The sequence below is a fragment of the Melospiza georgiana genome, chromosome 10 (genome assembly GCF_028018845.1).
Source record: "Melospiza georgiana isolate bMelGeo1 chromosome 10, bMelGeo1.pri, whole genome shotgun sequence".
In the NCBI taxonomy this organism is placed as follows: Eukaryota; Metazoa; Chordata; class Aves; order Passeriformes; family Passerellidae; genus Melospiza; species Melospiza georgiana.
In genome coordinates, this window is record NC_080439.1 from 19,596,259 (window position 1) to 19,608,857 (window position 12,599).

The 12,599-nt window shown below is 46.0% G+C and overlaps 1 protein-coding gene across 1 annotated transcript in view; it reads left to right on the top strand.

The window, feature by feature from the left end:
* The window catches only part of VPS8 (VPS8 subunit of CORVET complex), a 64,701-nt gene that overhangs the window by 24,305 nt on the left and 27,797 nt on the right, over positions 1-12,599 (top strand). Inside the window, exons 22-32 of the mRNA XM_058031134.1 lie at positions 428-517; positions 1,635-1,686; positions 1,941-1,983; positions 2,711-2,783; positions 4,607-4,726; positions 5,284-5,355; positions 7,781-7,900; positions 8,912-8,968; positions 9,288-9,370; positions 10,641-10,725; positions 11,711-11,809. Coding sequence (XP_057887117.1) covers positions 428-517; positions 1,635-1,686; positions 1,941-1,983; positions 2,711-2,783; positions 4,607-4,726; positions 5,284-5,355; positions 7,781-7,900; positions 8,912-8,968; positions 9,288-9,370; positions 10,641-10,725; positions 11,711-11,809 — 894 coding nt within the window. The remainder of the gene's footprint in view (positions 1-427; positions 518-1,634; positions 1,687-1,940; positions 1,984-2,710; positions 2,784-4,606; positions 4,727-5,283; positions 5,356-7,780; positions 7,901-8,911; positions 8,969-9,287; positions 9,371-10,640; positions 10,726-11,710; positions 11,810-12,599) is intronic.

Consider the following 12,599-nt stretch of genomic DNA (forward strand, 5'->3'; position numbering starts at 1 on the left):
TCGTGTTTGTCAGCTTGGGTACTTGATTCTGCACAGCAGTTAGTGGAGCAGGGAGGGGTTCCTGCTCAGCAGTCCTGTTTCTGATGCCATGGCTTTCGATTTCAAGGGTGAAGTGCTTGGAAACTTGATGTTATGATTCGCTAACCCAACCAAACTACTGCAAGCAAGGCTTTTGAAGAACTTGATTTTTAAAATTTATTCTTTAACCTCATATGAATGTTAGACTCTAGACAGTGAGATTCCATGCTTGCTAAGTTGAACACTCCTTTGGGGAGTTTGGGGTTTTCAGAGAGAGTGGTTCTGAAAGGGAACATTCTCATTCTGCTTTAAGTTGTACTCTTGGATGATGGAAGTGCAAGGACAGGGCCTGGGGAGTGAGAAAGCTGGGAGCAGCTGTGTAGCTGCTCTGTGCTTTGGTGCCTTGCAGGTGGTTCTGCTGTGCTGGGAGAACCGCCTGTACGATGCCATGATCTACGTCTACAACAGCGGCATGAACGACTTCATCAGCCCCATGGAGGTAGGAGAGCTGCTCCTGCATCTGCTGGGATGTTCTGCACACATTCTTCCTGAGAAACAGCATTTCAAACCCAAAGCCTTATTTTATTCTCTGTGTTCTGCCTTCTTGCTCATTTCCATTTCAAGGGGGGAATCATGTGTGATATGTGCAGTTTATTTCACTGGATGCAGTATGGGAGAGAAGTGATTTGTAATTACTGTGCTTTAGAACACCAAATTCCCTGCTGAGGCACAAATCCTCTGCAGAATTAGGGCAGGAAATACAGTTATGTTAATAAAATAAAAAGGAAAAGCAGCAGAAGATAATAACATGATTATTTAAGGAGTCTGCATGTGCACAATTCATACAAAAGGCCAGAAACCCCTTGCTTGAGGCAGGCCTTGTTCTGAGCACTTGGAACCTTCAGCAAGAAGCACAGGACTCACTGCAAGGCTCTCTGAAGGCCCTGTTGGTTCTGCTAGTTATTCTGGGGATGTGCCAATGGCTCTATAACCCCAATGTGTTTCACCATGGAAGCACTGCTGGTGCTTTTCTCAGTAGTGCTGAAATAGAGAGCTGGGACCATTAGAATGGGAAAATCTTCACCTGCTTAAGTTTTAGCAGCTGTAATCTCATTTGCTTTTTCTAAGGAAGGAGCCTCTTTAGGTGGTCATAATTTTAAAAAGGACTATGAAAACTGAGTAGTAGCTCTATGAGTATAAATAACTTTGCTTTCTGGAGGCAAGTGTTTAGACAAATCCTCATTCTACATGCCCAAACTAGGCTCTGGGGACCCTGCTGAGTGGTGGAAGTGTTTGTTCCAGGATATACAGGAACAGGATGTGGAGCTGTTGGGTTATGCTCTGACTGACCTCTGGGACTGCTGAACATTGCTTTGCTTTAGTGTGGCCTGTGCTTAGGGTTAGAGATAATGGAATGAAAGCTGTTTTTTCATAACATTAGCTGTAAAAAGCATCTTTTGCAGTGTCTTGGAGTCCTCTGTGCCTGTTAATTAGAAGACATGGTGATAAAGAGTTTCTGTGGGAAGACACCCCACTGATCTCTGCTTTGAAATCACACAGGTTCTTTGCTTTGAGCTTTTCCAGCTGCTTGAGCATTGCCTTTTTTCTTGTTACAGAAGCTGTTCAAAGTCATTGCTCCTCCACTGAATGCTGGAAAGTCTCTCACAGGTACAGAATGCTTTCCCTTTTAAGGTTTCCACCTTTGATACTTGGTGTTTTGAATATCCCTAGTCACTTCCAACAAAGAGATGCAAAAGGGAATGCATACCCAATATAAGGGGCTTGGAGAACAGAAGAGTGTTCTAGTACTGTTTGTAAAGCTGCTCTACTTTGTGTGATAAACTCTGTTTTTGTGGGAGAAGAACTGCATCTCTGCCTCTTGTCTGGTGAAGAAAGGGTGATGAATAATTTTTGTTTTGTAGATGAGCAGGTGGTGATGGGCAACAAACTGCTTGTGTACATCAGGTAAGATCCTTCAGAAAGTGTGAGGTGTTGTCTAGTGGTGGCACCAGATTTTAAACTTGCTGTAGTTGCAGAACCTTATTGGGAGCTTCGGGTTCTGAGAGATTGTGTGAAATAGCAGTGGTACCTACTACAGCTCACTTAAATTTAAAATCCCTTCCTGTTGCATGTGGTGTGCATGAGTAGGAGGGATCAAGTTGGAGGCTTAGAGCTCAAGTTACTGCTGATGCAGGTTTTTAATTTCACTATTTGGTTTTGTTTTGTGTGAGACAGAGCTCCTTGACCAAGGGCTCAGTAGCCTCATGTTTTGTAGCAGGCCATGTTCTGCCCTGCCTTTTGGGATAGCTCAGCTCTTCCTTGCTGGCTTCCCTGTCATTTGCAGGAGCTTGCACAGGAGGGATTCATTAGTGAATCCCCTTTCTGGAGTCTGTGCAAGATTGTGAAGTTACCTTCTGCATTACTCCAGCCTCCTAAAATTGAAAATTTTGGGCAAGATACTGAGCTTTCCCATTATTTTCCTGCTGTGGAATGACTGCAGATTCATACAGTGCATTGGCTCAGAGTGTATTAACAGCAGGGCTGCCTGGGATGCTTCTTGCTTTCATGATTTACAAAATAAATTAGTTTGCCTTGTGTTAAGGGTATCCTGAAAATTAAGTCAAAAAATGAACACTTCTCAATGTCTTTAATGTCAGCTGTACTAAAATGCCTTTCCCCTCCTTTTCTGTAGCTGCTGCTTGGCAGGCCGTGCATACCCATTGGGTGATATTCCTGAGGATCTGGTACCTCTGGTGAAAAATCAGGTGAGAAACCTCTTGGAAGGCAACTTTCCTGCATGAGGTTTTTAGAAAAAGCTGCATATATCTTATTCCATGGGTTTCCATGGGAAAATTGTCAGTTTGATAACTGTATCTTTGTGATATGTGTATCTTGCTGTAATTACAAAATTAGTTTTGTACAAAATCAAGCAGTTGATGCAATCTGAACATTTAAATGTAATATTTTACTTTCAGTTTTAAATTGGGGGGTGGGAACAGAGAGTTCTCAGTGATTGGGGTTTTTTGCCTTGCTCTTTACCACAGAGTTACCAGAAATCTGTAGCTGTTTCTTCTCTGTAAACTTCATGTGTCAAATATGGAAGGGTCTTCCCTGTTTAAAATGCAACTAACACTGGATTGACTCTGGGGAGAAATGTCTCTAAGTAGCTCTTGGTTGTGGGTTTCTTGAAGGCTTTTGACTCCTTTGGACTAATCTGACAATTTTTTGAAACAGGATGTTACTTATCATTGCTTTTTGTGCTCACAAAACTTCCTAAGTTTCTGGCTAGCATTACAATAAATATTTTTTGGTGTTTTAGCATTTCACTTCAGTTTCAGGGTTCCAGTGAGAAGGAAGTGCTTTTTATTTTGCACTTCCTCTTTACAGTACAATGGAACAGCCAGTTTTTGAATGTGGGGTGGGTTTTTGTTTGTGATTTTCCTGTGTATGGATTTTGTTTCCTAGTCCAGAACTTGTAGCTCTATGTACGTGGTAGCTCTGGGTTCCTGCAGCCTCTTTCCTCAGCAGCTGTGCTCACCAGCCCTCTCCACTTTGCTGGGCCAAGCACTGGCTGTTGCCCTCTCCCAGGGTTGTTGCCTCCTGCTCAGGCTCTGAGGGGAAGCAGGAGCCCAGTCAGCAGCAGCAGCCCCAGGAAGAGCCTTCAGCCTCTCCTTTCTGTGGTTCCTGGTGGTGTTCCTGAGAGCTGGGTTTAAGTAACACCTTTGTGTCTGGTGGGTTTGTTTTATTTTCTTAAGCATTCCCAGCTGCCAGAGGTCAGCAGGGGAGGTGTGGATCTGACAGGCAAGCTGCTAAATCCTGCTGGATTCACTGCCACTGTGCTGCCAGAAATGAGCTCAGAGCAGGAGTAAATGGGGGAACATGACACTTGCAGAGGGTGGCTGGGAGAACACATGGCCTGTCAGTGTTCCATGGGATCCCAGTGTGTACCTGACACATATTCCTGTGTGCTGCTCCAGCCTGGAGCCACCTGCTCCCTTGCTGCTGGCAGCCAGCTCTGCTGTGAGCCTGCCTCAGACTCCTGCAGCTGGCCCTGCCCTCTGTGTTCCCTGGGACAGTCTAAACAGGGGCTCACTAAAAGGAGTTTATTTTGGAAGATGCCCTCAAATTTCATGAACTGCTAAGTCAGTGGAAGAGACAAGAGTTGAAAAGCACCTCAGTCAGTCTTTGCAGTGCCAAAAGCTTTGTGCCTCACAGTGAGGGGGCAGATTGACTGGCTGTTCCCAAGTGAGCTGCTGACAAGGAGAGGAGCTGTGCCCTGGATAAGGAGGAGTTGCACAGGAAGGGGGAGAGGGAGTTTTCTAATTTCACACACTTCTATCTGCAAGTATAAATAAGCCTTTATTTTTGTTTGGTCTTAAGTTTTGATTGATCTTAAATTGGTTGGTGAGTCTTAGGAGGGGCTGACAAGCAACAGAAAACACCACTCAAATAAGAACCAATGGACTCCTAAGGGGCTTTAAAGCTCAAGTACAAAGCAGATAACAGTGCTGCTTTCCCACACACTTGTGCTCCTATTTATCTGAAATCCATAGGAAACCTGCTGTCCTTGCTTGCCTTGTCCTGTCAGGTGTTTGAGTTCCTGATCAGGCTGCACTCAGCTGAGGGCTCAGTGGATGAGGAGGTGTATCCCTACGTTCGCACCCTGCTGCACTTCGACACACGGGAGTTCCTCAACGTGCTGGCTCTGGTAAGAGACCCTGGCTTTCTGAGAGGAAAAATGCTCTGCCAGTTCTCCCATCATCATTGAGGTTCCTGTCAATACATCTGTGCTTTAGCTAAACCAGGAGTTCCTGGCTCAGGGAAGGAACAGTTCTGGTGCTTTTTCTGTAAGATATCAGAGGGAATTACAGTAGTCCTTTGTGGCATTAAATACAGAGTGATGAACATGACATTACACAGTGAAAGTTCTGGCAACAGAGGCTGTCTTTAAAACAGAGGAAAAACAAGAATAATATATTTGTAAAGAGTGTTCTAGTGCCTGTCTCCATCTCCTGCGTGGAAGTCTGTCTTTCTTACTTTCCAAATCTCTAGAACTTCTTATGTCTATTTGGACCCATTAATTCTACCTGAATGTGTAAAAATCATTTTGGTAGTTACAAAAGAGCAAATTATGTCTTGGAACCTGCTGTTTAGGGATATGCAGAGAAAGGACTTAAACCAACACTGGCTGCTTTGTGATGTGGCCGCTGCTTTGTGTTTGCTGTTATTATGAGACAGTCTGCTCAAGGTGTCAGTGCTTTGCAGACTTTTGAAGACTTCAAGAATGACAAGCAAGCTGTGGAGTATCAACAGAGAATTGTGGACATTCTTCTGAAAGTGAGTGTGCCTAAGAATGAGCTGTTTGTATCTGACTGATGGCATGCAGTGCTCTGCAGTTCAGCCTGCAATCTGGAGGAGGTGTTTCCAGTCCTGCCCTGGCTGACACAGGTGCTGGACAGGAGCATGGATGCACCTCAGCCAAAGCTGTAGGCTGGGTATTCAGAAGTGATGATTCATGCACTTTAAATGTGCTGACAGAGAGGTCTCCTTTCCTGTGATTTCACCTGGATGGTGCTTTGTCAAATTTCTCATCTCTGCACTGTTAAGCTTATTTTGATCTGCTTCTCATTGAATCTCCTCCCTGATTGCTTCTGAGCATGAAAAAGGTCCCAGGTAAGCTGTGCTTGGCAAGGTGCCACTGCTTTTCTGCTGAATCCCTGCTCCCTGTGCCTGCCAATGCTATGTTTGGGATGCAGCATTTCCAGGATGACAGGCCTATCTTTAGTTTAGGAGAGAAGAGAAATGTCACTTATCAGCCTGGTGCTCTGGAAATCACTTGTCACCCCCAGCCCCTGTTCCCAACAAGGGATGTTCCCATTAAAAGCTCTCACTGCCAAGCACTGTTTGCTTTCCCCTCCAAGCTGTCACCATTAATCATGAGTGACTCCACTTGGAAGCTGTTTATATATAAACATACCATAAGTAGCATTTCCCTGTCCCTGTCATCACTGATAGATGAGACAAGGGCACAGTGAGTGACTTGGGTGGCAGTGCTGCTGCAGTGGGCTGAGACAATGCCACTGGGAGGGGTTTTGTGAGCAGCTCTGAGGGTGTTTTAGCCCTGTGCTGGCTCAGCCCCTCTGCTTTGTGTCCTGAGCTGCTGTTAGCAGGAAGTGGCACACTGCAGCCATGTTCCACAGCTGCTGGGGATGTGTTCCTGTCATGGCAGGAGGGCAGCTTGAGAAGGGCTGCAGCATTGCATCTTCAGGCAAACAATGTGGTGTTAAGAAAACTGTCAGTCCTTTGGTCTGGAATCTGCTGTCCTTTTATCTAAAAGTTTAAAACTCTTGAACCTTTCAATTTAAATTTGTCATAAGCAATAAAGAAAACACCTAGGAAGTAGCTCTGCTTTTGAAATAGTTTGGTGAACACAGACATTCTGCTAATGCAGATCAAAACTTTGGCAAATTAATCATCTATGTGGCTGGTCTGCAGCCTCTGGGAAGTTGCTCTATTCCAGGGATGCAGTATGTTTATCTTCACATAGCCTGACAAGGACCCAGTTTGTCAAAAACAAAGGTAAAATTAATAAAACACTCCAGATATTTCAGTGGATAATATTTAATGGTGTTAAGGTAGTGCTGTTCTGACTAGGCTCCTGTAAGAAATAGCCTTTTTTGACAGAAAATGAAAACTGAAAAAGAATGATTGCATTAGCTGGTGTCTCAAGCAGAGCTCTGCTTGATTCTCTAATGTGTCTGCCCTGCCTGCCTCTCTTGTGTCACAAAAGCATTAGCATCTCTTGGGGTCTGGAACTCTGGGTCACTTGAGGAAATCTGCTGACTCCCCCCAGCTCCGAGTGAGATGCTAAACTGTGAGCTGTTCCATGGGCTTTGCTGCAGCAGTTCTTAGGTCTTAGCTGACAGAAATGTCCAGGTGATGGATTTCCTCCCAGCTTAAACACACTGCTCTTAGAGGGGACTCTCCAAACAGGGGCATTTCACTTTCACTTGGGATTTAGGTTTTTTTGAAGCAGGAGACACCAAGTCAGGACACATCAGGCTCATGGTTTTTACACCAGACAGGTCAAAAGCACTTGTTGGATTTCTAATCCCTTCTGCAGTGACTCTTAGATATTCCTTTTTTCTGTAATTTCAGGTCAGCACAGTCACAAGTTTCTCTAAATATTGTTAGACTAATGCTAACATAATGTGAGAAAAACCTTTTCCCAAACCTGCAGTTGTTTCTTAGCTATTAGAGTAGTTCTTTGCATGCCACAGTTAAGTGGTGAAATGGGGCTTGAAATGAGGTGTTTGGGGTTGTTTGCTCCTATAATAATTGTACTGTAACCATGTGACAGCATTTCTCTGCTCAGAAGCTGTTCCATGTCCCATGAGCAACACAGGTTACAGAGGCAGAGATAAATGTGGGTTTGGAGCCTCTTCCCACCTGAAAAACAGAGACATGCAAGAATTCTTCCCTTGAGTAGAGGGAAGAGAGGTGGAGCCTCTTCAGCTTTGGGACAGAAGTGCTTTAGCAAGGACACATCCACTGCCTGTGTCTTCAGGTGACACAGCTGAATGCTGGGGAAGGGGACTTGGGTTTGACCTTCAGGATGGGCTGACACCAGGAGGTGTCTGGGGTAGGAGGACACACAATGGCTCACAGGGATTTCTTTTTGTCCCAGTTACTCTCTCAAAGGCAGCTGCAGAATCAACTCCTTGAGGGTTTATTTTTCCCTTTTGTCTCCAACATTTCTCAGGTCATGGTGGAGAATTCTGACTTCACCCCATCACAGGTTGGCTGTCTCTTTACCTTCCTTGCCCGGCAGCTCGCCAAGCCCAACAACACCTTGTTTGTCAACAGGACACTGTTTGACCAGGCAAGTATTCCTGATGTGTGTGTGACATTCCAGGCAGGATGCACCTTTGCAGAAAGTGTGCTCAGTGCTGTAGGCTGGAGCAGGTCTGGAGGAACTGGTGCCTTGTAACCAGGTGGCCTCTTGCTGGGCTGTTGCTGTGGTTTCCCAGGAGCAGAGTAGGACAGACCATGGAAGCACAGTACACAGTGTTTCAGCTTGGCTGGAGCTGTGGGACAAACAGCATTGCATCCTAGGAGGTGTTCAAGGCCAGGCTGGATGATGCTCTGGGCAGTCTGGTCTAGTGGAAGGTGTCCCTGCTCATGGCAGAGAGGTGGAGCTGGATGAGCTTTAAGGTCCCTTCCAACCCAAGTTGGCATAAGGGGTATCAACTAAAATTACATTAGTGAGCTTACAGAGCACATAAGTGTAGTTGATAATTTTTAGTTCAGCTGGCCACTACCTTCTCTGCTGTTTGAAAAAGGAATTTACCCCAATTTATGCCCAAAGCTTGCATGAGTTAACTTTGTATCCCAGCTTAAGTCACAGAAATTCCTGGGAGTGAGGAGGAGGCTTCACTGACTGATGATAATAGGGATGTATGAGCACTGATAAAAATGAATTAGAATATATTATGTCCTTGGTCCTAATTTAAGAAGAACTCTGTGGTAGCTAAACAGATTTGGATTAAACACTTTTATTCCACATATATGAAATGTTATGAATTACATAATTTCCTGTTTTCCTGATGAGATGGCACAGTCCAGGAGAGTGGGTCAGTGTAGTGATGCCAGCTGTTTGGTGTGTAGTCTGAAGCAGAAACTTGGGGTTCCCCAAATTCCCTAAAGTTTGGTTGTAGATCCTGGTGCAGAGTCCTGTGTTTCCCTCTCAGCAGTCTTTCAGCAGTTCTCTGCCATTCCAGTATTCCCAGTTTGGTTCCAGGTGCATTCAGATGGCCCTGTTGTGTGGTGCTTTGCTGTGCTGGGGAGTTTGTGCTCCCAGCCAGGCCTGGCTCACACCCCCTGTCCCTGGCAGGTGCTGGAGTTCCTGTGCAGCCCGGATGACGACTCCCGGCATTCCGAGAGGCAGCAGGTGAGAGCCTTCCAGGGATGCTCCTTGGAGCACCAGGCAAGGCCAGGCTGTGGAGCAGAACTTGGCCTTGGGAGTGAGAATGGGCATGGGAATATTGGGCTGTGCTGGGCACAGCAGGAGGGAAGGGTCCCACCCCAGCACTGCCTGCAGGAACAAGAACAGAGGCTGGAAAGTTCTCATAACTCATGTCCTTCATAGTTAAAGGACAGTCAATTAACAAATCAGTAAAGTCAGCCCTGTGTTCTTACCATGTTTTATGGAGTAGGAGCAGTGGACTTGTAGTGGCACTGGGTGTTCAACTGCTGTTCAATCCCTGCAGGTCCTTTTGGAGCTGCTCCAGGCAGGAGGGATCGTGCAGTTTGAGGAGAGCCGCCTTATCCAAATGGCAGAGAAGGCTGAGTTGTGAGTTACTGGACACAATATATAAAAATTGCCTTTAAATCTCTTCCACACATCTTTCCTGGCTCCAGTTTCCTTGTTTCTACTTTGTAACTGTGTTTGGGGTCATTTTCCCTGTGCATTCACATCATGCTTCATTTAAGATGTTCACATTTAGTCCCAGACTTTCTTTCCTGGGTGTTCTCAGAGAAAGCATTGTTCAGAAAAGGAGGGTAGAGCTGTGGAAACCCTTCAGGAGAAACTCTGTGGGAATTGATGAGTTTTAACATTCCCTATCCTAGAGGCCAGACTGTGTTCAGAGATACATTTGTCTATTGGAGTGCTCTACCCCTGGCAGATGGAGATGCCTGGTTGGGGTGAGACCCACAGGTGGATTTAAAAGCATGAAGGGGTCTGGAGCCATCCCCATGGTACTTGTAGGAGATACAAAAACAGTGTCTAGAAAGGCTGAAAATTACAGCATCTCTTTTAGATGCTTTATGATTCCAGAAGGAGTCTGTCGAGTCAGAGCAAAACCAGCCAGAGAGGGAATCTTCATCCAGGTCATGAGTTTGGGTGTTACATGAATGAATCCACCATGCTACAAAGGACCAGAGGGAGAGCAGTGGGGGGTGTGCCATGCCTGTTCTTCTGTGTGGCCTAAAAGGAGTAACTCAATCAAATTTTTCAGAGTCAATAAACAGATTTTTTTCTCCTTGCTTCAGAGAATTTGACAGCCAGGCCCCCCAGCTCAGCCAGTTCCATCAGAGCTGGAAGAGCTATAGAGTTATATTAATTGTCAGACTCTTGATTTGGTTTGACTCAGTTACATCTGATTTTATGTAAGTCTCAAAATATTGAAGATGTTTATTAAAAAGGTAGGAAGCTGTGTCATAACACATTGTTGAGTCATGTTTAGTGAATTTCTTCAATTAAGTGTAGTGGATTGACCTAACTTAGAGCAGAGTGTTGTGGAAACAGAGATCATCTCTGACAGCAGAACCTGTGAGACCTGATTTCATTAAGAGTTGTTATCCTCTGTCCCTTACCTCTCCCCTTAGTAACTCCACTTTTCTCTCTGCTGTGTGATAATTTCCCAGAAGAGGGAGCTTGATGGGCAACCCTGATGGGTTGAGGTTGGCCCGAGGCTGGTACAAATGGCACTCCAGCACTCTGGAGCCACCCAGCCTGTGTGCTGAAAACCCCAATGTGAGACACTTCCAAGTGCTGCCTGTCTGTGGTGCTGGCTCAGCTGAGTGCTTTTCCTGACCTGGGAAGTTTCCTTTCCTTTCAGCTATCAGATCTGTGAGTTCATGTACGAGCGGCAGCTTCGCTATGACAAAATCATCGGCTGTTACCTGCGGGATCCCCTGAGGAAGGTGAGCAGCTCTGGTGCTCCTGCCTTTCTGCTTCCTGGCCATGCAGCCTGTGCTGCTGGCACAGTGACTGGGCACAGCTGCCTTGCTCTTCTAGCATAATCACCTTAAAAATGCCCTCAACAGTTCAGGTTTCTTAGTTGTAGTCAAAGCTGTTTGTGTTTGTCTAGTGGAGAGGAGATGATTTTTTTTTTTATGTTTCAGAGTTTTCCTTTATTTTTAAATCTAGTGCTGGTACATCAAATCTGAGTGCAAGGTGGGATTTACTGCAGATGTGGCTAACTGCAGTGCTTTTTTGTTTCTGCCATTGGTCCCCACATTTCTTCCCCTGGACACAGGCTCTCTGACCTTACAATCTCTCTGCCATTACCTTCAGCATGCACACCTGCCACAGTTTTTGAGGTGTTCCCTTCCCTACCACCAACAGAAGTTGGGATGAGAGTCTGGCAAATGTGACCTCTCCAGGTCCTTATAAACCCACAATACTGAACATTGTGTGGGTGAAGGAGTCAGAAGAGGAGGTTGTGATAGTGAAGTGGCCAAAAACCATGACACAGGAGAGCACCTGAGCTGGTAACAGTGCAGGAGAGCCTGGGGGAGAGGCCATTGTCAGGGGGGAGCTCAGGAATGTGCTGGGAAAACTGAGCTACCCCCTGGCAGAGTGTTCTCTCTGCCTGGGCTCCTAGCTCAAGTGATGTCCTGTCCTTTTTCCCTGTGGGTAAGAGGGAGACATTTCTGGTAGGGGAAGAACAATTCTCTTTGACCTCAGTGTTTGACACATTAGCATCAGGTTCCCCTTGGCTCTCTTTTCCTTCAGGAACTTTTTAGGGACATAGAGCCTCCCTGCAGATAACTCGTCCTGACTACTTGGAGAGGACTAGCCCTGAGGTCATGCCAAGGCTGCTGGAAGCACTCTGGTTTCCAAAAGCCAGTGCTGTCAGTGGTGCTGCAGAGCACACTGCAGCATTTATGGGTTTGTGCCTTACAGGAAGAAGTTTTCAACTACATCCACAACATCCTGTCCATGCCTGGCTACAGTGCAGAGGAGAAGCAGCTGGTGTGGCAGAAAGCTTTGGACCATATAGAGGTAGGTAGGGTATATCCTGCACCCACAGTCCCTCAGCTCCTGCTGATGGCTCTTGGATGTGCTGGCTGCTTTTCCAAAGCACAAGTGTCCAGTGCTGAGTCACAGCTGTTGAGATAGCTCTGATGTCAGCTCAGAGCTCTCCCACATCAGTGTAAGTGCCTCTCAGAGTCAGGCTGCCTTCCTGGCCTTCCTGCTTTCAAGTGCTGCTCTTTGGGTAATGGTGCCTGCTCAGGGGGTGATGGGCAGTCAGGAGAGGGATCCATTAGCCAGTGTTCCATCTCCTGAGCATGCAGCAGCAGCAAGGCAGGGTATGGACATCACTGACCTCACAGGCTCTGGGATCCAGCTCCTCTCACTGATGAGTGCATTCAGCCCTGGTGCCCTGGCACTGCTAACCTGGGGAATGATGGGATCATGACTTCTGTGTAAGACACAGGTTGCTGCTGGACTCCTCCAACTAATAATTTTTCCCATGTTTTCAGTCTCTGTCAGCTTCAGGGGATGAAGATGTCTGAAACGATTGTCCAGTCAGTAGATGTGGGGAATCTGTAATATTTCTAGTTCCTATAAGGTACTGTCAGTTCCTACCAGGGTGATCTGGAGATAAGCCAAGAAAATAATTCTGTCTGTAAAACAAGCCTTACAGACAGCACTCCTTAGCAGAAAATGACCACAGAATCTGTATCCTGTGAGGCAGACAAAAAGCTAATGGGCACATCCAGAGTACTTTAGTTTCTACCAGCATCTGCAAGTAGTGCATGACTAATGAGAAAATGGACCAGGAGGGAGA